Raw genomic sequence first — 25307 nt, forward strand, 5'->3', positions numbered from 1 at the left:
ATACGATGCATCTTATTTTCTCTTTTTTTCCCCTAAACTTTAAAATCAAACAGATTGTATTTGATACCAACTCTGTACATATTGTAATAATAACAATAGTGCATCTTCCATAGTGCAAAGCTCAAACCAACCAAACTGACCTCATACACGCTTACAGTTTCAGACAAGCTGCCTGCTGGACCCCAGACTAGATCTCTTTAATCTCATTTACAGGAGGGATCATTACAAAGCCTCTGGGCTGAGGCGTTCACCCAGGACTCAGGGCTATCAACAAATGTACAAAAGATTCATGACAGTGAAGTGATAGCTGGAATGATAAGAGATGCGAGACAGCTAGCTCAGCTGTTACGCTACACTTAAAGATGCATGGACGGCGTGGAGAGATTTGCAGATGCAGAATGTGTCAACAGACTGACTGAAACAGATACAACTCATTATTTTAACATAGCTTTTAAATAAATCTTCATACAGTGCATTTAACATTCAGTACATCTTGCACATATTTACAAATAGGTGTGCATACAGTTGGCTAGTGCTCATTTTCTGTAGATACATGACATAAAAACTGTTGAATTCTTTATTAATGTGCTGCCTGTATGGTGCCATGGCTGCAGTGCACAACAGTTTGTAGAAAGAGACGATATTCTAGAGGTAAACACCTACCTATCTACCTGTGATAGGAGGAGTGTTAAGGTGTACATGGACACAACTGCCCCTAACACTAATGTAAACACACGTACATTCTTCCTTTATTTAAAAATCTCTTACACCCGTACATTCACTCGTGAACAGACATACGGATTAAACCTCCTAAGCGTACAAACTTTGGGCCTGAACGTAGTGAGCACAGACACGTATTGTGGAATGTATGTTGGTCGGTCTGTGGTTGAAAACACTAAGTTACGGTCTCTGCTGCGTCAAAGTTCAGTGGTTTAAAATGATCCCAAAACCATTACACCTAGCTTCCCTTTTTGTACCTGAAAACTTGTGTGTGTGTGTGTGTGTGTGTGTGTGGGGGGGGGGGGGGTTAAAACAACACATAGCAATGAACATAAACTCAGTTATCAATCAGGGCTCTGGCTAAAGGTTGATTGGTTTTTGAGCCATCATTTTACATGATCATTAGTCTCTCCTCAGCCTCTCTTTGGAAAACATGCTAAAAACAGTCCAATGTACAGTTTCTTTTCACTTATATCCATGTTGCCAATCTTTGTAGATTAAAACAGGTAATATCCACTTTGAGATGCACCTTGTCAAAGCCTGGCTTTGGAGCAACTGTGCCTCGGGTCCTTCTCCTTTAAGTAAAAAGGAAACTGTTCAGCTCCTGTTACACTGTTTCAGTCTTTTAGATGGCCAGTCTGTGTGCTAGTCCAACATTTAACTGTGGACCCAGTTGGTGGCCAGTTCAGTTTCTGTGCAGGCAGGCAGGCATTGGAAAGACATGTCTCATATGAAATTGGTCCACCGTTGATATGTTCTTTATCAGACTGTCCAAGATGTGAGAAAAAGAGGTACACAGACACCGAAGCACATTCTTAGAACCACCGGACTGGAGGAAGACCCTGGAGTCTCCCACAGGGAGAGCCACCTGCTTGCTCTAGGCGTGGCCCGGACACAATCCTCAGCGGCTGGCTGGCAGCAGCCACACGAGTATGATTTGGCTGGTATGGTGAGAGGAGCTCCACAGGCCCAGAGGAGGACAGAGTCAGGCAGGAGGACAGACGAAAGGCGCAGACGGGAGCGTGGAGGGAACGATAAGCGGAAGAGGCTCGGAGAGATTTCGGGACAGGAGTGGAAGACTTTTTTGTTCCCCTCTTCTCCGATGTGGAAACGACACAGTGCAAGGAGGAAGACAGGACACAGGGACAGAAAGACAGACAGACATCTTATCCTCCACCAGATCTGAAAGACAAGTGACAACAGAGATTGTTAACAGAAAGAAAGACAAATAGAGACAGAAGATGAAGATGCTTGAGAAATGAAGGAGCCATTCTGCTTTGCAATGATAAAGGGATTTTTTGGGGGGGGGGATTGGGGACACAGGGAGTTTATTTTTTTTATTTTTTAGCAAGAATTGAAATGGGATGAAGCATTCAAGCAAAAGGAGCAGTGAGATGCACAGTGAGCATGGTGCTCTGTGGGGATGAAGATGCTGGATGAAGGAGTATGTAGCCATGCTGAGGGAAGGCGGGATGGGATGTTCTGTGATGCGTCTCCACATGACGACAGCGTGATCGTGGTCCTATAGGGTTATACCTTCCTCGTCGAATGTTCCTGCATCCCATGAGAACACATCGAGAGAAAAGACAAAATGTCAAGACATATCAATGACAAAATAATGAAAAACAAGTTAAACATTTTTTTAGAAGCGCGTCCTGAAGCTGATCATCTTGCATTAGAACTTTAAAGGACAAAAAAATAAATAACAGTATAACTACACTAGACAAATATCATTCATTAACAGTTAGAATTAAGAGTTAAAACCATAATAATAATACTCATAGACAGGTTTTAATGTTAAATAGTTTTCTTTCATGTTGAACTGGCTACTGAGATTTAACCACAACGCTGTCAGATTTGAGAACAAAAGCATGAATCAAACAATGACTCATTCAGTCACTCAATCCATTATTCATTCACCAGTCCTCTCCTAAATCTTTCTTGCCAGATTACAGTGATGACATCACATGCAGCAGGTCTACAGTAAGCATGGCACCGATCCTCTCAGCCCCTTATGGTCTGACAAGGCTCTGCACCAGAATCTACTGCAGCCACCCTCTCAGCCAGAGGTCTGACGAGGAAGAGAGCACTTCCTGCTCACAGCTCATGCACACATGCAGACACTTACCTCTGGCCCTAAAAGGACTGACTACATGCTACAAGCTATAAGTTTGCTTTTCAATGAACAGGGCATTTCATCAGCCACACTTGTGGCTCGTATGAGTCCGACTGTGAGTAAAATAGGAGCAGTCCTTTTAGGTCAGAGTATAAGGAGTGAACAATAGCAAGGATGCACAGGTGGAACAGTGCAGAAGAAGCACTTCAGCGAGGGCATTTGGGGTTAGGATGCAGCCTACAGTATAGGAGAAAAACAGGATAATGCAGGCTAAAAGAGCACCAAAGATAAAACATTAAAAAGGGTGTTTATGGCAATCCACTGTAACATTACTCTTTTTCATAAAAGGTTAATAAATCTTGAGAGAAGTTCTGCAGAGGTTCCTGGCAGATTAACATCTCCGTCCTGCCCTGTTATTACAATAAAAGGCTGGGCTTGCAGAAGAGGGAGCAGAAGGAAAGGTGCAGGATGGAGCTCAGGGCTGATTAATGATTCCATCAAAGAAAACAAAACAACTGGTGTGATGATCCATACGGATTTTAACGCCAAAAGCAGCTCAAGCATTAGCACGGTCGAGCTCAGACTCGACTCCCCATTTCCCCTCCCCCGGTTTGGCGATGAGTTGTAAACAGGCATCTATTTCAGAGGGGTGAGAGTTGAGGGGCGGGGTTCCTTTAGGTAGAAGCAGACAGGTACACAAAGGCATGCCAGAACTCTTACTTAAATCCCCATCCTGTTCCCCCTAGGACTATAGCTGCCAGGAGAATAGCACCTGCGATGGACCCTATTATGATATTGGTGCCACTGGGACCTGCGCAGAGGAAGGAGGAGGGAGGAAGGGTGCGGAGGAGGAGGAGGAGGAGGAGGAAGGGGAGGAGGAGGAAGGGCAGAAACAAAACAACACCACTAAAAAACACACGTCAGAGGACAGCATCAACACTGTACATCAACAACATCAACTAGAAAGAAAGAGAGAGGCAGATGGTAAGATACCTGCAGACAGAGACAGAGAGATGGAGGGAAAGAGGAGGAAAGCAGCACGTGGGGGTGGAGGTGGGAGAACGGGCGGGTGAGCGAGGGAGGTCAGGGAGACAACAGTTACAAAAAAACAAAACAAAGGAGAGAGAGTTTTATTACTTTGTTCTCATTCCCCCTCTCCTGCTCTTTCAGCTGGACACCCTCTTGCTCAGGGTGGCTTTGGCTTTTTTGGCCCTATGAGAGCAGCTGCTCAATTGCTCTGTGTCATTGGCAGACTGCAAGAAAGTAAGGGAGACACTTGAAGATGGCACTGCCTGCAAGACATACAGTACAACCATACACACACATACACAGACTAACATACTGTACATGCATATACTGTATGTTCTAATGGATAAACGTGTCTCAACACACACCCACACTCAACAGGGAGGAAAACACTGTGTGGTCTAAATACTGATGTTCTCACAATAATCAGGTGAACTACTCTTTGTGTTTGAAGATATTGTGCTCCGCGTCAGTACATAGAGAAGCTACAGTGATGATGGGTAGAGACTATGAGGGGGGATATGAGAGGCAGACAGAAGGAGAGACATGGGCAGGTTGAGAGGGGCTATGGACCTTTCTTCTCTGGGCCCGTCGGGACTGTTGGCTCAGGGATGGGATCAAAGACACTGCAGTCCTTCCCTGTGTAGTCCCTGTCACAGATGCACTTCACCTCATTACTGCAGGTCTACAACAGAGAGAGAGAGAGAGATGAAAATCAAGTGAAGTAGCTGCTAATATTAAGAGACGAGCAGTGAAAGATGTTAAAACCCAGTAAACATGGATTTGGTGATTTGTTTCAACAGTCTGTTCAACATGTATTAATACAGTCATTTAGATGCACAACCGTTAGTGAAGTGAGTAGTGTGAAACTAGTATGTGAAACAGGTCCTAAATATATGTTAGATTATAGTAACTAAAATGCTGTTTTCAATGCCAATAATGTTCAGGTTTTTTTTGACACTGTCATAGAGATGTTATTTACAGTTTTAGCGTTGAGGTGATAGTTAGTGATGGTGTTGTACTGGACTGCATTATATTCAGAGGTGATTCAATATCCTGCCCCCCTTATGTATATAAATAGGAAGGACAAAAAATGAGAAACACCTTTTAATATAACTATGACCTCAGTAATAAACACGATTGAATTTACACATTTCCAACATCGTCACCAAAAACTGAAAGTTATGAGCTTCATAAAGACAGATGTTATGGCAGAGCTGTTGTATTGGATGACATTACATTGTACAGGTGTACCGAATGAAGTGGCCACTGGGTTCATGCAACATTTCAATGTCTAGATGTCTTTTGACCTGCAAATCACCGAATCAGTGTGTGCTGGGAAGTTGTTTTTACCCCGTGGTCGGAACAGATGCGTCCAAAGTTGGATCCCGAACAGGTGCTGAGGTTGAACGCCGCCACAGGGAGGCAGCGTCGCTCCAAACACATCATGTTGGGACCACAGGGAGTGCCGTCCTCCACATAGCCCAGGTCTGTGCCGTCCTCCAGCAGAGCATGGCCACCTCTGAGGGAAGCATCCAGACATGTCAGACAGGTGGGAGAGGAGGGGTAGAACCAGACATTTAGGGACACGATATTCTAATTTTCATACTCTGTTAGTTGTAGCAGATCAGATGGATGTGACCCACTAACCTGCAGTCCAGATACTTGTTCTGGTGGTACAGGGTGAAGCTGGTCACTTCACCCTGCAGGTCTCCGAACTTTGGCTTCATCGTCACGTTGGCACAGAACAGGAAGCCGCATAAAACATCCCTAAACAGGAAAAAGTGAATGACAGAATGCACATCAAACTTGGGCTGTGTTCACAATATTCCTCTTCAACGTTCAAGTCAAGAACACATGATATAGACCATTCGTGGAGATCCAGTTATAACTAGGATTTCAGGATTTTATGAAACAAAGGCCGTTCACAACAACAAATGCCCTGTACTCACTAATACATTATATGAAGGAATATGTCACCTGAATGCAACACTATGTCTCTTATATTTGTTTATAATATTTATATACAGCACTCATTATTAGTTTTGGTCTATGATATTTTTTTGAAAATGATAAAACAAAGCCAGCCTTATCTTTTAAACTCAGCAAAGCCTCAAACCTGAGCAGAGCAATATCTGCACAAAATGCAGTTGAAGCGCCACTTTATTGCATAAAAAAGCAGAATAGAGCGAACGCGCTCTTGTTCTTCAGTGAGAATATCAGAAAGGGGGATCAGGATGGTGTCACTCACGGCTTGTTGCACTGCAGCCAGCCTTGGCCTTCAGGACCTGGACCACAGTTGCCTTTCTCCGTCCCCTCAGCATTCAGCTTCTCATAACAAAACCTGTCCGCTGAGTCTGAGAGCGCAAAGATACAAATTAGACGGTTGCAAAGGGAATGAGATTACAAAGCAGGCAGTATATAAATACATGGTTATATAACTACATAACATACTATTTCCAGATGCAAGGCACATGTGTTCTATACTTACTATAACCCCAGAGTCCCCTACACTGTCCATCACGAGTCCTGCATCGTCCACCGTAACAGCGACCCTGAAGAAATGAGACAACAATAATTAAGCATACATCCGAGTGAGCTGCAGACTAGAAAACATGCCACAAATCAGCCCCTACCTGACTGTTATCACACATGTAGCCATCCAGCTTGTGGACATTATGAGGGCACTGCAAAAGAAGAAAAGTACACAATGTTCTGGATACTCTGGTTGATCTTTATTTCCAGTGTTACATGCACTGAACTCTACCTGGCTGGAGTCTCCGGTGCAGGTCTCTGGGATATCACAGTCGGTCACAGCGTCTCGACATACCACGCCTCTCCGCTCATACTAGGTCACAGCACAAAAGGCATCAGGTAAATGCTGGATAAGTCCTAACAACAATCATACAGGTGATTTCAGATGATACAACCTGTCTGCAAAGCCTGACAATGTAGATGTAGATGTAGATCAGTAAGATGACACCTTTCTTTTGCATTTTATTGAATTCAGTTTATCTTTTCTTAAATTGTTTTATGATCTATATTTGGGGGAAAAGACTATACTTATATACTATATCATATTCCTGCCAGCTTGATGAACAAAACCGTAGGAGCCAGATGCCTAATGCCTATACTTCTCTTATTGCATGCAGAAAAAAACAATAACCAGTACTATTTCCAGTTAATATTATTATTATTATTTGTTATTATCTAATTCCCTATTTTGCAACCCTTATTGTTCATGAGAAATCACAACACACATAGATGTTTTGGCTCAGCACTCATTCATTGTTAAACCACTTCTTTATCTTATATAAAGACAGTTATATATAGATTTAGTTCACTTTTTTGATTTGTTATATAGGTGGACTCACCTTGCAGAAACTGCAGCAGAGTCCATTACTGCACATGGCATCATGGGTCAGTGTGCACTTTTTACAGCAGGCTCCTCCACTACGGGCACACTCCTGTTGCCACAGACATGAAAACAAACCTTCAGCTCTGTTCCAGCACCAACACCAGTGCTAATAAAGAGACAGAAGGATAAAGAGCTGGCTTTCATGCATGATGTCCAACTGGGTACTCACCACCTGGGATCCACAATCACACTCTTCCCCTGGCTCCACAAAGCCATTCCCACACTCTGGAGGGTCGTACAGCTGAGAGAGACAGAGAGGGACATATATGAGCACATGTATATAAGTGGGAGACAGATGGACGAGACATGAAAAGTGACAGTAATATATAGATTGTTGGCTGGAAGTACAGCGATACGACGATAGGGGCATTACTTAAAAGGTAGAAAAAAATACATGATGCTCAGAGGCAGCTCCTCTCACCACATCCTACACTCCCACATGGCCCTCACCTTGTTGGGCTTGTTGAAGAGGCAGCTCCCGCCCCCTTGGAGCAAGAACTGGATGTACTCATCAACACTGCAGCGAGAAAACTTTCTGGGCAGATAGTATCTGCGTTCACACACACACACACACACACACACAAAGATTGAGACCAGGACGTGACAAAATAAAATGCAAACAGCACAACGCTTTTGGAATGCCAGATCTACTGTGGGTGCCTGTGCCATCACTTTGCAATCTGACAGAAATGTTACCATCTGTAGTAAGATATTACTCAAATGAATAATTGAAATCTGTATTGTTCCATCTGGTAAGGAGAGCCAAATCCAAATCACTCATACTGTACAGTTAATACCTTTAATTCAATTAATTCTTACACGCCAGTCGGTGAGCTGATGTCTGATGTTTCAACTCATGCTTAAAGCATCAAATACAAGCTGTGCTTATCACCAGCTTGGCTCATTGAAGATTGAGTAAAAGTCAAAGCATCCCTCTGTTACAGGTGTCTAATTGTCTAATTGAGTGAAATGAACGGAGCAAATCGCAGCTTAGAGGGAGTGCGACAAGAAAACAGTCCTGCTGTTAAATTGTGTCAACAAACAGAGAAGAGATGCATTTTACAGGTGTGTTGTGTTTTTTTGTTGTTGTTGTTCACTTCAGTGTGCTACGATGTGGATCTTTACCCCGTGTCTTCCATGATGCAGCCCAGCCAGGCATCTGGGCACCTGCAGTCTCCTGTGAAGAAGACCAGGAGGGAGGAAGAAGGACATAAATAACAGGGGTAAAAAAATAACGTGGTGATCAGCATTGACAGCCCAAGTCTTGAGAGAAAGATTTATGATTGTCAAAGAAGAATAGACCATCGAACTGATGCCTAGTGACGGAGGTATGGAGGCTATAGTGTGCACTCTGAGCTCCTGTCCTGGCATTGAATAATGGATCTGATGGCTCTTCAACATTAATCACTGAGCCCATTGTTCAGTGGCAGCGATGCTCTACCCACCACCACCCCACCCCCCCTTGGACGCAGGTGACTAATCACCTAATGGAGAAGTCTAATTACAGAAGAGAACTGCTGGACAGGGATACCAACACCCAGCGCTCTCTCTAACAACCTCCCCCCACACACACACACACACACAAACCCAGCTATAAATCCCATCCCTCACTATCCTCTCATCTCTGCCTCGACCCTTCCCACACTGATCTCGCTCTCTTGCTTTGATAATTTATTCAGTTCAACCGTTGGTTTATAGCTCTCTCTAGATCTGATGTCTTTTACCTGCAGAGTTGCGCGCGTTGTTCCACCTCATGCCAATGTTCTGGCCAAGACTCTGGCACAAAGTGATGGCCATTGCACCAACATTCCCATACTGGAACGAATACACATAGAATCACAGAGGAGAGCTTTATTGTGAGATAGGGACAACACTGAAAGTCCTACAAGTGACTTGAGTTGCACCAACCAGGATGTATTTAAAACCAGGATTAAAGGAATAGTTTGACATTTTGGGAAATATGCTTATTCACTATCTCGACAAGAGTTAGATGAGAAGATCGATACCACTCTCATGTTTTTATGATGAATACAAGGCTACAGCCAGCAGCTGGTTAGCTTAGCTTAGCACAAAGACTGGAAGCAGAGAGAAACAGCTAGTCTGGCTCTGTAAAAGGTCACAAAATCCATCTACCAGCTCATCTAAAGCTCACTAATTAACACGTTAAATCTGTATCAATAAAATCTAGATTAAAATCTGCCATGTTGGTCCAGATTTTTAAAGTACAGCTTTACCTCTGATCACAACTTCAAGATGACAGTTGAGGTGGTTCAACATAAAAACTGGTCATTTAAACTAAAATTCAACTTTAAATCATTCAAATTATTTTTATTAATCAATAATTAATCTAACTTGTTCAACAAAGATTTGATAGAATTAAGGTGCTACATTTAGTTAAACCCTAATCTTTAGTTTAAATCAATCCCTGTTGGTGCAACGGAAAATATAACCTTTTTAGATTTTCCTCACCTCGTTGATACCTCCTCCTCTTGTTAGAGAGCACACCCCTCCTGTGTAGGCCGTCCCACTGCGGCTACTGTGAAATGTACGCCCTCTGTGGTGCACAGGAAAGATGCCATCATTTAAAATAAAACCTCAACTAGCATCCAAACGTCAAATAACCTTTAATTCTTAAGATTTTAGATTTTTTTTTGCCTCTTACGAGAAAAGTTGGACGACGTCACTCTGCTCTTTGATGTTGTCCTTCCTGTATTTCATGAAGTTCTGCAGCGTTATCAATGGATCTTCCACTACAGGCATCATATTTTTAGAGGTCCAGGTCTCCATGGCAACCAGCACGATCCTCGTGTTTAGCTGTTCCTTGTAGATCTGGGGACCAAAAATGCCACTCAGTCTACTGCTGTGTTGGCATGACACCTATGCCGTGAACACTCTATGGAGAACTGTGTGCTATCTGGGATAAATAATTTCCAAATGTGGAAATAAACACACACACACACTTGACAGGTGGCGGTGTGTATGTAGAGTTTAAGAGTAGGAGGCTTACAATCCTACAAACAAAGCTCTTACCGCATCTGCCATGTTGACCACTGCTTTGGCAAAGTTCTTGGTTTGGCTGCTAGAGCGACGCAGCTGTACAAACTGTGGAGACACAGAGATACACAGATGGTGTAAGAGACGGATCACATTCACTCTCTCTCACACACACATGTTTGTACTTCCATACTTGTGCTGGCCAGTGGTAATTCACAAGGCAACTTTTAGTTTAAATAGAATTACATGACGGAAACCTACAGCATCTTTGATAAACATACACCTCTTTCCTCAAATAAAAAGTTAGACAAGACATACTCTTCACTTTCCATGAAGTGTGCAATGTGGAGAAACTGTTTGATCTACCTCTTGTACTGGTGATAGTAGGTACAGAGTGAGCTTTTGAGTAGTAAAAGCTTTACGGCACAACTGACAAACTTCTTCAGTACTAAGACAAATTTTTTTGACAGAATAACGAATAAACGTAAATCGTTCAGTTTGACCAAACATTTGCTGACTGGCTTTTGTCTCAAGTCACTTTAGGTGTCTCTAAGCTACACTGGTAGATGGTTAGCCACGCAAACCATGCCGGTAGATCTCGCCTCTGTGACGGACAACTCTAATTTCTCTGGACGACGAAGACACGTGCGCATAATTAACAGCAAAATCTTTAACTCACCATTTCGTTGTCGTTGACCACCATCAACTCAATATATTTGGTCTCAGTCTGGACGGAGGGCTTGCGAACAAATCTCTTGGATCGCCTCAGCCCCCCAGACACCGGCTGCTCCCTCACTTGGTCCGGTTTGTCGTCATCTCCATCACTTCCTCTGCTTTCCCACTCACTGTCCTCTGTACAGTCTGGACACACAGAGAAGCAGAGCTGCAGGCAGTTAGAGCAATACTACTTTTTTTCTTATGCTGTAAGGTGCAGTGCAAACATTACTATCTCAGTTTCAGTCAAACATTACAGCTGCCAATCAAAAAAGCTGTGAGTGTAATTATCACCCTGTCTGAACTTACCAAAAATTACATCCCATTCAATTATCACATTTGTTTGAGTTTGTATGAGAACAAAGCAGAGACTACACTTGCTGGTGTTGGAGGTTTATTGAACAGTAATATAAGCAGTACCCATGGAATATTAAATAACATTTATTTTGAAATTATTGCAACAGTGGATAGGAGGTGGGGTCAAATTTATCTAACTGAAGGAAAGGTGGTTATATTAAAATAGGCATTAAGGCAGTATTATTCTGATGTGATACGAGTGTCACTTCTGTACCTGGGCAGTGGGGGGAAAGTCTGATATCAGGCATCCTGCGGATTAAGTGAGCACCATCATCCTATAAGAGAATACACCCAGATGACATTGGACACATTAGGACCTAAAAACAACAAAAACAGCATCCAGACTCAATTCAACAACAACTAATATCCACTGACTATTTACCTGATGGCTCCCATTGTGAAAGGGCTCAATCCCATAAGAGAAGAAGCCGTCAGAGAACATGCCGCTAAGAACCAACAGCAAGAGAAAGACAATGAGATACAGAGCAGAAACCTAAACAATGAAGCAGTAATTATGTGTGCTGAGAAATTAAGCACTGCAACAGGTATGTGATTTTATAAATAAAGGTTTACGGTCAGGCTCACCACAGGCCGTGGCAGGTGGAGAGAGCTGCCCAGGACTCTGGTAAACCTCTTAACCTTCCCTGGTAGTAGCAGTGCTCCCCTCCCTGTGGACACAACGCAACATCTGAAACAGCCTCTACTGACACACTTCAGGCTTTAAATGCTCGTCTTTATACTTCACTGGGTATCGTGCTCGATCAGCTCTGAGGAAAAACCTCTCGCAACCTGCACATGCGACTCCACTCTCCCTCTTTCCACCACTATCGCGTTTATGGCACAGTTTGTGACCTACTTGTGTCCTGTACTCTACTCCACCATACTCTGCTTCACTGACAATAGAGGTGGAGGGAGACCCTTGACAAGGATCTCTTCAATAAATCAACACTCGACACAGTTAGATCTGAGAATTTAACATGGGATGACTGCACAGATGGCAGGTTGCACCTGAAAAGGACAAGATGAGAGTAAAAAATGTCCTCTGCTGTTTCATGCCCTTTTAACAACCTTGACTACCACAACAGAGCCCAAGCTTTCTTTTCCACCTAACACTCCCTCGAAAGTGGGCGCAGTGCTTCACGAGGTCACAGCAAAGATGAACCACCAGGAAAGGTGTGAAAAGTGAGTGAACACTGGTTAACCTGAATCAAATTGAGCTCAGCAGGGTGTCTCAGCCTTGTCCCAACAGCTCAGACCAACAATGCCTCAGTGCTTTGAATGAAAATAAAAGCATTGTGATGACAGAGAATAGTTTGGTGACGTGCTGCCCTGAATGCATCACACCTGCCATGTCCAGCAACAGCGTCAGAGGCATCACGTGAGGCCTCCATCCAGCTGAGTGACAATCTGGACTGACTACGGGTCTCCATCCCCGGCCCTGCAAGCCTCCTCTCCCTCACGCCACTCTGGGAACAAACCGATCGTCTATGAACACAAATACAGCCCCAAAATGACTCCCCGATGCCAAAGCTCATCTTGCTTTTGTATTAAATGGGATTTTACTCCTCATACCCCCCATCCTCTCTCACAGGCTCTGCTCATCCCTCCCTCTCTCTCGGCCTTCTTTCATTCTCTTCGCTGCCAAGAACTTAATGACACCGCTGAGCTAACTCGTTGCTATGGAAACAGGCTTGTGATTGGTCAGGAGGACTGCGTTTGGACCGATTGTGGGTGGGGACATGGAGTGCTGGCTGGCTGGGTGGGTGGCACATTTGAACAGAACCCCCCCCCCCCCCTAAACATTATCTATCCCCCCTGGCTGGCAGAATGCAGTGACATTCCTCTGGTCTGTCCTGACAAGCACACATCACATTAGATGTCATGGCTTTCATCCGTTTTCGTGTTATCTCTTACTTCTTTCTCTGAGCTTGTGGTTTTACACCACTGCCTTTTTTCCTGACTGTCTGAGAAAGGCCACAGCAGAGAGGCACGCATACACACCGCTGACAGGCAAACCCACGTATGTAGAACACAGTAACATATATAATCTTAATAGCTACATGGCAGCCTACTTCTGAAGCAAAGACCACACAACGCACTTTCCATAAATAGATAGTAAAAACTTCAACAAAGCATCACAATCACAAAAACACATCAGACTTAAAATGAGACTTTAATCAAACAGATCTTAACGCATCTATGAGACATAGAAGTTATGTTATATAATGAACTCTAGAGCCATTGCATCTGACAAATAAAAGTTTTAATTCATTATAAGATTTACTGGCAACAGCACCAGTGGAAAATGTGACAAAGTCTCAGTTTCAACAGCCAAAGAACCAAATGCTGCACCGGCGCTCTGGTCATCTCATTAATATGATGCCTCCTATGTGCCAAAAAACAAGTTCACTCACTAAAATCCTGTCTGTACACATCCCAACCCCACGCAAACAGACTCACCACTGACTGTGAGGGTCTGCCATCCTGGTTAAAGTGCCGTTCCACATATTCTGAAGACAGGAGGTGACTGCAAAGAGAGGAGGGACACCATGAATATCACTAACAGCATTATTTCTATCACCATAACCAAAATTGGTTTCTTCAGGGATATTTTCCACCTCTTGTTCTCGCCTGAAATATATTTCACAAAGAATAAGTTAACATATTAACATGTGGTGTTAATAAAATCAGTGCACCCTCATAAACATGCAGCAGTGTGTGTCTGTGTGTGTGCCACGTTGGTATTCCCCATCTTGTCATGTAACATAATAGGAGGGGCTAAGTGCATTTGCTTAAGTGCGGGGAAATGCTAATGAGAACAGCTGCAGTAAATTAAGAGCACCTACTGATACAAGAACAAAAACAATAGGGCAGATCTGATGATTTTGGAGGGTAATACTAACTGGTTTAGCTCCAGGTCCAGAGTGAAGGTGTGTCCAAAGGCTTCCACTTGGAAACAGCTCTGGGCCAAGTGCACGGGCTGAAGAAAAACACCCCACAGTGACAGAGACAGATTTGATAGTTGATCAATCATAGTGTAACAAAACAATTGTGGTTAAGTGTGTCGCTCTGTAAAAGCCACAGAGTGATTTGGAAAAAGTCCCATGAATAATTCAACAGAATCAATTGTGCGTACGCTCTAAAAGCATCTCAGCAGTTGAAATATTATGATTGATAAAGTCTCCATTGATCTACATTGGCTGCCAGCATTCAGGCAGGCAGGCTGCAGAGAGCTACGGCTGTTTGAGAGCTAAGCTAATTTCGTCATAAAGATGGATGGAGAGGGGCTTGACAGAAGGAGGGGAAGAGGAGGAGGAGAAAACTTTACTGGTGTTGTCTATATTCAGGTCCCTAAAGGACAGGTGCCAGAGCTGAGGAGGTGAGGAGGCAGAAGGGCCAGCCGAGAGAGGGAGAGAGAGAGAGAGAGAGAGAGAGAGAGAGAGAGAGAGAAATTTACCGCAGACTAAACAGTGTGTCTCCCCAGCACGGCTTTGATCTCAGTCTGGAGGAACCAGGCTGCAGTAAATCACTGGGCTTTTACAATAAAATGCATCACTATCCAGGAGTTATTCCCTCCAGTGAGTACGGACAACAGATTTCTTTCTACTGTCTTGGAGAGCATGGTGCCCATCAACAGTAGTGTTGATCCACAGCTTTAGATTGGTTACTTTTGTGTTCTGATCATTATGTGAAACAGTTGTCATGAATTATAGATGTTCAAAATTAAGTTTTTCACTAGAACGTCCTGTTCTTGTTGGTTCAAAAGCTTTCGATCATATCACATCATTCATTTCCTCTCTGACAGACCCCTCTTGCCACTGACCTTTTAGAGCTGATGGATATTAAAATGTAAATGACTGATTATTAAGTAGAAAATGTATTTACATTTTTTCATGATAGTAATGACAAATATGTAGGTGACTTCTTTATTTTAAACAAGAAACTGCTGGTTTTATGTGGGAATTGGTCTCATAGTGACTGTTTTTCCTCATTGATTTATCCTTAAAACCATTGTCTCTTACATGACATGAGAAATTGAGGCCATTAATTAACCAATAAAATCAATTTCAGATAAAGGATATCCACCGACCAACCAATAATATCAATATCCTGGTACCGCATTATCAACCTCAGCCTGAAATCTTAAAATATCTGTAATCCAATCTGTGTTCAAAAATGTATTATTTATGCATTCTTTCAGTGTCAAATCAACACCGTGAAACTATCACAACAGATAAAACAAAATAACCAAACCAGTAAAGCAAAGATGCTGCCTCACCTATTTTCAACACGATATGATATAAATTTATGATGTGTCTCTCTCCCAACGTCTTAAATATTAAAAAAACAAAACACAGCAGGTCTTGACAAGTACAGCAGCTGAAACAGGGACTTCTGAAACCTCGTCTACTTGAACACTGTCATCATTTGTATCTTATGAATGTATATTATGTTAACTGCTGTGGTTTTTTTATTCATATACTATCATTTTTGGTTAAGACAGCTTCTCCTCCAGGGGCAACAACATTCAACTTAACCATAGTCTTCAAGTGACTGTGTGTGTGTGTGTGTGTGTGTGTGTGTGTGTGTGTGTGTATGCAGCCTAATGTACTGTCTCATAGCAGCTATATGAACTACATCATATCAGCATGACAGAGAGAGATAGAGAGGGGGGGGGGCAGGGATGAAGAGTGTTCTAGCCTCTTAGACCATGCAGCACTTCTTGCACAGGCCTATTTCATAATTAATGGGGACATACTTCAACACACCACTGAATAATGAAGAAGTCAGGGGCTCAGCACAGCAGCCGGATGATCGGACACGATGACTGAATATTTCAGGAGGGGCTAAGCTAAGTCATGTGGAGATGAGGGCCACTACAAACACGCACACAAACATTTAAACAGCTCTTTGATAAACGGTGCATTTACTACAATGCTTGGATGGTATACAAAGCAGGTCAGAAGGTTGTGTAGTTTCAGAACTTGTTGCCAGATGTTACGGCTTGAGTTTAGGCAGGAATAAATGGCTGTGAAACAACAACTTGTCTGTCTTGGTTTCATCCAGCTGACATTACTTCACTGTGGACATAAGAAGGGATTTTCAGAGACTAACTGGGTCAAAATCACGAGTAGCGGAGACTGGTGCAAGATACCACCCTGCACTGTCATCCCTGTGTAGCAGGAGCCGCATGAGCAGCAGAGAGCTGCACTATTACAGAAAATGATGTTCTCATCAGCAGAATAACAGCCCATCTTGATACTGTCACATGTTGCTACAATGCCTGGAAGAGTGAATCTTCTTCAGGGAGGATGCATGCTGAGCACTAGACTTAACATTCTCAAAGGTTTACTGAACTTATTGATCTTCACATTAAGGTGAAGACCCCCATTTCATGTGATTTTGGTCCAGAAATAAATGTCTGCTGTAACATGTGAGGTAATAATGAATCCTATGACTTAAAAAGCCATTCTCATACATTGTCCAACAGGAATACTTTCTTTAATCTATTCCTCTATTCCTTTACTGGGAGATTCCTTAAATTTTGTCAAGGACCCTGGCCCCCAAATTAAGACCACTGGGCTGATAGCAGAGTGATCCAATGTGAGAATAAACAGAACTGGGGATATGAGAGTGAAACTGGGAAAGAAGGGGGGGTTTACTGTTAGTTACAACTCACCGAAGTGTCCCCGGTGCTGTTCTTCACCCTGGTATCCAAGTGGTCATGAGCCATTTCCTCCTCCGATTCAATCTGCTGCACCAGCCGCTTTGGATAGATGACCTTGGTGGCAGTGTCCCCGCTGTCCGGCGACCCTGCCGGGGCAAACCAGTCCCACACGCCTCCATCCTGCACTGGGCTCCTGTCCACACCTGCAGGTTGTACAACAGGGACACTCTCACTACAGGCTCATGGGTGTGCAGAGGGCTTGGAAAGATAGGGACACACCTGAGTCTAAACTGGACCTGGTAGTGGTATAATAAGAAACGCCAAAGGCAGAATTTGATTTTGAAGTAATTGATTTTTAACAGACACACTGTGTGAGCATTCAGTGTTTTCTTTCTGTAAGCTGATGGTTCGGTGACCTAATTTATCACATTGACCAATGAATAACATTTTATCAGTCACTGCTCTACTCTAAGAAATGTAGTACACATAAAGGTGGATAACGAATGTATTAATTTGCCATAGTTTATAGGCTCTGTAGTAGACTGACCCATATTGACATATACATGCAGGGCCTAGCAATCATCAATCAGGCTGTAGACCACATTGCCTTGGTGATTGACGAGTTATATCAGCGTGCTTTTAGATGTGTAGTGTATTAAACACCGTTGGAAATGGTTGTGAGTAGGCTACATTAGTTGTAGGCAATGGGGCTGCGATGGAAATGTGTTGATGCAGCAAATCTACCGCATCGGAGAGAGCTGTCAGGCCAGTGGGCCGGTTGGCACCGAGATCCCGCTACAATAAAATCACAGCCGACACGGGGTTAGAAAAGTGCTGCTGCAAGGAGAAAAAATGTGGATGCAAAGGAAACGAAAAGGGTGCTCCCGCTCTCCACCCAGACCCCCTCTCCCTGTTCTCTCTCTCTTACCTGAGACCGCAAGCCTCTCGCCCACTGCAGCAAAGACCATGAAGCACCACACCGCCAGCATGATCCTCACATATTCCCCCGGACTACAACATCGAGAGCCGCAAAATGTCAAGAACCCGGCCGGCGGAGGGGAGGAAAAAGACCAAAAACCACACCGCAGAAATGATGGCGAAGATCGAAAGTGAATCTGCTAAACATCTAATGATGCGCGTCCTCTCTTCTCTCCCCTTCTCTCTGTCTCTCTGTCTCTCTCTCTCTCTCTCTCTCAGCTCCAGCCAACACCGCTATTGAGAATTTCAATTTGCATATCAGAATGATGAAAAATGAATCGTACCCAGGCCTACGGCGGATATAATCAATACAGGCCTTGAGATTGATCAGTGAGGAAATAGTGAGGAACTGGAGAGTGCGCACCGCGGATGCACAGCTCCGCAAGGCTGCGCGGGTGCGTATGGGTGTATAGATGAGACTGTATGTGTGTGTATGCGAATCTGCGGTATGCGGAAACGAAGGGATGGGAAAGCGACCAGAGATGCGTTGGGTTTGCGGTGAGGACACGTGGGACAGTGGTACCCTCCCTCATCCCGAGCAGCCTCCTCCTCCCGTTGCCATGCAGCTCTGCGCGGGGAGAGGATGCGACGGCGGAGGTGCACGGCCGAAGAAAAGCCACGAAAGGGGTTTAACAGTTCATTCGTTTCCTCAATGTACGGGTGTGAATGGCGGAGTCTCTCGGAAGGCCGTCATGTAATGCGGGTCTGCGGAGGATGAAGGTGTGTCCACACCGAGGAGAGACATCACGGCTGAATGCAATAACATCCTGACAAATAGCCGACATCGTTCACAATTTTACTGTCATTTCCCCTGCGCCTGTCAAGCCAAATGGCATAAAAACAAACTTCAAATTAGAACTCTACATTGGGATAAAATAAAAGCTGGGGCTGCTGCAGGGCTAATATCACACTTGTTATAATTTTGATCATTTCATAGTGTTTGAGTGACAATTGCAAACCAATATTGAACTGAAATTAATATTAAACCGCATTTGCATTTCTGAAAACCTTTGTGATGACTGAAGAGACGTAGACTTCCCCCTTTTGATATTTACAAAACGGGTTTTCACTTAAGGCAACAGTGTGACATTTAGTGTATCTTACATGGAAGCTTTCAAGGATCCACTATCTGTAGGGGAAAAATACAAGTGCTCCTCTCCTTGAGTGAATTCAGACACAAGGCAGTGTAGTGTAATAATAATGTAGTAATAAAGCAGGACAGTTATTCAGGAGTCTTCACAACAAACAGTTACAGCATATTAGATCAACTCCACCACTGAAAACTTCAACTGACCAGAACGACCAGCCATTCATAATAAAAAATACTGTAAATATCCCGAAAAGAATGTAAAATACTCCAAAACATGATCAATATGGCCATATTACTATGTAGACCTACACTGGCAACACATTTAGTAACAGTGTAGTGATTGTGACAGGTGTGATGTATGAATTCAACTGACTACAAGATAGTGTACCAGCATACAATCGATTGGCTTCTTATTAGGAACCATAAATACAGGTCAATCAACACTGAGACTCCTGCAATGCTTACGTGTTGCTACCTCAGCCCTGTGACCTGCGAGGTTAGCGTCCTTGATGCAGTTAAGTCTTCCAGCAGCCATCCTGCAACACATCTCGCTAATGGAGGCACATTGTGCACTGACAGCCCCTTCTGAATATTTCATCTACCCACCTCTGAGACTAACAGGGATCGAGAGACGGTGGGAAAGAGATGGAGGGAAGAGCAGCAGGAAGAGTGCAGCATCCAGGGCCAAATATGTGCTCGTCCTGTCCCTCATCCCAAAAAATATTAATTAATACTATTCAGTACGGACTGGCCTCTGTTCATCCGACTCCAAATCGACATCACCACCAACATCTATTCTCCACTGTCCCCTTTAGTGGTTTTCATCTGATAAATCACAGAATGGCTGCTGATCACACAGCTGATGCAGTTAATTAAGCATTCAGCAGTGGTACAGCTGAGTAACAAAAACTGCAAAGAGAGCTGCGTGGAGTCGGGGCTGCAGGGAGTCTGCTGGCTGTGCTTCACTTGGACATACAAGTTATCAGGATCAGTGGTTCCTGTGGGGTCTGAGGAACTCCAGGGGACCCTGGAGGGGGCTAAAAAACTGAGGAATGTAACTACTTTAATCCACTAACCTCCATTTACAGCAGCGAATACCAAAATGTCTTCTCAGATGTCTGTTAATGAGACAAAACTGAGGTTTGACGTTCCATCTTTGACTGGGGGTCCTTCACATGAGAAAGTTTGGGAACCCAGGAGGGAAGTCTCAACCATTCCCCGACTAAAACCTACATTTAAAATTAAACACAGACATTATGTAACAGGCTACATTTGCTGCAGAGTGACAGCAGAGACGATGGGACTTGAGAATGTGAATTTCAGATATCTATTATAAAATGAAAGTGAACAGTGTTCAGTCAACCTAAATGCCAGAGCCTTGTGACACAGACACACTACCATCTACTGTGCAAATAGGTGCATCACACTCATAACACTCTGAATCTGATGTCTGAGAAAGCTTTCCTTTACAAGACTGATCACTTTTCCAACTGTGTTGTCTTCAGCCCAGGAGAATATAGTGCTTTCCACTAAGTTATTTTAAGTATTTCCAGTGTGATGTGAGGCCTGTCACGGGTGGATAGCTCACTCATATTCTTTGGAAGAGTTTTATTATAACATTTTAGCTGAAAGTCCTGTTTTTATATTGACATATTTATTCATTTGTATTTTTATGTTTTGCATATCATGTTATTTCTTGTCTTCGTCGTGTCTTCTGTAAACCATCCTGCAGGCTACATAGTGTCACTGCACTAAATAAAAGTGCTAGACTTATTAACTTTGACTAGTTGGTAAATGTGTTGTCTTGCCCGTGTTTCACGTTTGTTTGCACTCAGCTGAGTTTAGCAGATCAATTAAAGTCATCAAGGTTAATGTGTTTCAGCTTTGCCTCTGGAGGATCACAGCGCGCAGACTCACCGCCTCGTGACCAGACGCTGCCAATTAACTAATTAAGTCCTTCAAGGAGGCTATAATACAGGCAGACAAAGGCGGCGGCCTTTCCATTACATATTTTCATTGGAGAAGTGTTCACATACCGAAGAAAATGAACGGAGTGAGCGGTGAGAAACCTGCCGCTGGTCCGCCGCCGCCTCAGCGGTTCAACTGCGCCCACGTCGGCTGTGGAGCGACTTTCACCAAACAGCGGAGACTGAAGGAGCACGAGACGGTGCACACCGGAGCGGTAACCCTAACCCTGCGATAAGAAGTCTTTACGAAACTACTGCATACATGTTACAATGTCTAAAATAAAGACACCAGTATGTTAAAGGTGCAAATAAAATACTTGAAAGCTGAATTAAACTATTACCAAATGTCCACAGCGCCCGTGTCAGTGCACAATTGCCGGCTGTGGTCGTCGTTTCTCTAGAAAGTCGCACCTGAGCCGCCACATGTTTCAGCACAGAGGGGTGAAGCAGTTCAAGTAAGTCACAGGTCACGTGTGTACTGCTGCTCCTCTCCACGAGCTCCTTTTTTAACTTTGCTTTCTGCAGATGCAAACTCGCGAGCTGCACGCAGAGTTTCATCAACGCAGGAAAAATGAAGAGACACGTGCGCTACGCCCACGGAGACAAAAACAAGTATTTCAAGGTTTGTCTAAATACACAAATACACCCACGAGATGGCGCCAAAACGCCATATTGTCGTAAAGCAGCATCCTCTGAAAGTCACTGCTCTTCATGTTGAGTAACCAGTTAAGTCTTCATTTTAACCACGTGCATGTTTTTCCCCACAGTGCAGCCATCCAAACTGCCCCTTGACCTTCAAAAAACGCAGAATGTTTAAACAGCACTTAAAGGAGCATGAAGTGCCTGCTAAATTCAAGTATGTCTGTAGTAGAACATTAAGTCTCCGGCATAGGTTTTGCTGTGACATAAATCAGACTCTGTAGCTTTGTCCTGTGACTTAATGAAATGCCTGGGATCAGATCCAGATGACTCGGACTGTTAACGATTATGCACTTGCTATTTTAATTAATCAGATCTTTGGTGGAGTACAGGCTCTAGCAGGAGATAACTGACTGGTTACAGGCGAATGGGTGTGGCCCCAGTGACTTGGTTAAATTTATTTTTACCTCTGCCTGTTCCCGGCGGGGTACTTAGGTGTTCGAAGGACGGATGTACTGCCACGTTAGACTCCCATATCGCCCGCAAAGCACATGAGAAGAAGCACGCAGGTTGGTCTATTTAAATCTTAGTAGGGGTCCTTTCATCTTCATCCCTGGAAAATTCCTTCATTAAAATTGGGTTATGGCTGCATTTGCATGTAACCTTTTCTTGCATCCAAGATAATGCTTTCAGGACAAATACCATGCATGATATGGTTCCTCAAAGGGAGCCAACTGGTGATCTTTGGATTTCCTGATACTTACTGGCCTTGTTATGTGGTCCCTGCAGGTTACCATTGCCCTCATGCTAACTGCCAGGTCCTTGAACACACCTGGGGGAAACTTCAGAAGCACATGGCCAGACATCCAGGTAAATATGTTGTGGGCATAATGCAAAATTGCTGAAATCTATCCCAAATGTGTTTTTTGTTTCTCACATTTTTCAAATGTTGTTGTAGCCACATTCACATGCCAAGTGTGCAAGAAGGTGTTTAAGAAAGCGGATGCTCTGCGGAGGCACAAGCGGATCCACGCTTCCCATAAGCCTGTGCTGGTTTGTCCCAGGGACGACTGCCAGGCCTACTTCTCTACAACCTTTAACTTGCAGCACCACATCCGCAAGGTGCACCTTGAGCTCCTCAAATACAGATGCTCCTTCCCCGACTGCCCACGCACGTTTGCCATGCGGGTAAGTAACAGGTCTACTACTGGTCCTTATGAGATGTTTTTACACCGAGCAAATGTATGCAATGCCTGACAATGATTGTAGAGAAGATGCTAAATCCAATCTTAAAGTAATTTGAATCGAGTGTAACAGCAGATGAGTGAGATGATTTCTGCACATTTTACTGCCATTTTGTGTTGTACAAAGTTTCAGCTTGTGTATTACATTTTGGCTTTTTTCTGTTCCACAGGAGAGTCTGACCAGACACCTGCTTCGCCATGACCCAAGCACCACCACTCTGAAGGTAAGCCTGACGTCAGTGTGCCACCACACTGCTGTGAGCTAAAGCTATTTGGCCAGAGGGCTATTGATTTTGAATTCCTCTTTAAACCTGTGGAAAGCAGACTCCTCTGTGCTTCTGGCCAACATGATTTCATGTCCAAGCATATCAAATTTCTATTGTGTTTTCAAACAAGTGGCTATGCAGCCAGTATAGTGGCATCAAACTGCAAAACCTTATATTGTTCCAAAACGTGTTTCCTAAATGTTTATTTTATGCCAACAGAAACGTCAGCGGCCTAAGAAGTTCTGGCAAAAGCGTTTGGACGGACACCATCTGCCCCTTGTGGAAGAAAACTTGCGTCGCCTCTTCACCACGCGCATGCGGATTTCCCGACGTGCCAAAGTGGAAACCAACCTCTCAGGCCTCTTCAATGAACGGAAGATCCCTCATTATGTTGACCCAGAAGTCAACCTGCGCGGTCTGTTTGGTATCAAACCACCTCGTCCTCTGGAGAAGCCGGAGGTTGCACCAGTACAAGGTTAAATAAAAATCTATCCAGACTAGCTGTGGATATTGACTCTTAAGTTTGAACTTTGTGAAATCTTTAAGTTGGTCTGTTTTTCTTTAATTTTTGAGAAATTAGAAATTGGGTATCTTTTTGTAGAGTTTTTCTTAGTGTAGCTGACATACATTAAAATATTTGAATCTGAAAGTAATTGTTACTCTGACACATTGATTAGGATGTCAAGCTTTAGAGAATTTCAAAGATTGAATTCTAATTCTCGACGAAAAAAAACAGATCTTAATCGAAATGCTTATTTTGTAACATGACACTTGTTGACCCAATAAAATGATTTACATTTTGATCAAAGTGGCTTTTTAATGCTGTTTCACCTTCACTTGAGTGTTCACACTGCTGGAGGTCTGCCCATCAGTAGCAGCTGCTGCAGAAGCATCTCCAGAATTAAAATGTATTTGTTCAGTCACATTTAATTGCAAAAGACAGAGCATCTGATTGTTGGCACACTCGAACAGCTGTTGTCCTCTAGCGTCCATCTTTTGTTCTTGCTTTTGGCTTCAAATATTGGTTGACATTTGCTGAACATGTTGGAGCTCATTAAATATGAACAAAGGCCTGCACATGAGTAAGAGCTGAGTCACAGACAGCGTGTCACTTTGGGGGTGGATGAGACTTTGAACACAAGGACGAGTATCGGCTGTCAAATCTGTTCCACTGAGGTTAAGCTGTCGCAGTTTAGATTTTAGCCTCATGAACACTTCCACTAAAGGGAGTGCTGCTGTGAAATTTAACCACTTAATCTAATAGGTGTTGTAGGTTTTCATTATCTATTCTTCCCATTAAAGTCTATAGTGGTGGCTTTCTGCGTTTCGTTGGTTGGTAGTGAAGATGTCATAACACCGGGATATTTTCGGGGCTTGTGAGGATATATCGACATGCACTACAACAAAACATACCTGACAGGACCGATGATGAAGCACAATCTCCATGTAAACAAAACAGGCCGCAGCAGCTTCTACACAAGTGGAATAACAAAACAGGAGTTCAAGCTAGCAGCGTTAAGCAGTTAAAAACAATATCAATAACATTATGCTGAAGTGTAATTATCTACAGGTGAAGACAGACTTGATACTGTAGGGAACAAAATACACACAATGAGGGACAATAGGACGGTTTGCGATCGTAAATGGTTAAAAGACGACACCCACCTCTGCGTCCGGTTTTCTGGCCTTGCAGGTGAGGTGAGGAGGTCAACAGGAATCCAGAATGAGCATCGTAGAAGAAGAAACGGAGGGGGCACTGCGCATGAGCGTGGAGGACTTCCTTGACAGGTATGTTTTGTCTGACCAACTGTCTGAAAGTCAGATAATCCCTTTACAGTGATATACAACAGAGAAGAGCAGCAAGTCAACACATTGGAGAAGCTGGAAGCAGAGAACGTTTTTGCTTAAAAATGACCAATGATTAATCAGTTACTGTAGTTTCTAATTCATTTTCTGTTATTTGGCCAATTGATTAATCAACTAATCTTTGCAGTTTTAGTTTGCCGCCAGGACCGCACATTAAACATGCTGGTAAGCATAAGACTTTCTTTTTTTGCTGCCAATCAGATTAGGGATGAAAAAGTGTATTAATGGAAGCCGTATTATTGGT

General features: G+C 43.5%; 1 protein-coding gene and 1 pseudogene across 1 annotated transcript; one reads left to right on the forward strand and one right to left on the reverse strand.

Annotated features, from left to right (window-relative positions):
- Nucleotides 1-1705: 1705 nt before the first annotated feature.
- Nucleotides 1706-18736, reverse strand: LOC139300022 (disintegrin and metalloproteinase domain-containing protein 11-like; annotated as a pseudogene).
- Nucleotides 18737-21125: 2389 nt separating this feature from the next.
- Nucleotides 21126-23677, forward strand: 42sp43 (P43 5S RNA-binding protein). The gene is made up of 9 exons (XM_070922940.1): nucleotides 21126-21263; nucleotides 21403-21503; nucleotides 21574-21670; nucleotides 21816-21904; nucleotides 22183-22256; nucleotides 22477-22557; nucleotides 22646-22875; nucleotides 23102-23155; nucleotides 23417-23677. Exons 1-9 carry the CDS (start codon nucleotides 21126-21128, stop codon nucleotides 23675-23677), a joined length of 1125 nt encoding a protein of 374 aa, XP_070779041.1.
- Nucleotides 23678-25307: the final 1630 nt, after the last annotated feature.

This window comes from Enoplosus armatus, chromosome 17 (genome assembly GCF_043641665.1).
Source record: "Enoplosus armatus isolate fEnoArm2 chromosome 17, fEnoArm2.hap1, whole genome shotgun sequence".
Classification (NCBI taxonomy): domain Eukaryota; kingdom Metazoa; phylum Chordata; class Actinopteri; order Centrarchiformes; family Enoplosidae; genus Enoplosus; species Enoplosus armatus.

Excerpts from the sequence above, each read along its gene's own strand:
- 42sp43 (XM_070922940.1), top strand. The coding sequence starts at position 21,126 with ATGAACGGAGTGAGCGGTGAGAAACCTGCCGCTGGTCCGCCGCCGCCT. Across the intron at positions 21,905-22,182 it reads GAAGTGCCTGCTAAATTCAA|GTGTTCGAAGGACGGATGTA; the intron begins GTATGTCTGTAG and ends CGGGGTACTTAG. Across the intron at positions 22,257-22,476 it reads ACATGAGAAGAAGCACGCAG|GTTACCATTGCCCTCATGCT; the intron begins GTTGGTCTATTT and ends TGGTCCCTGCAG.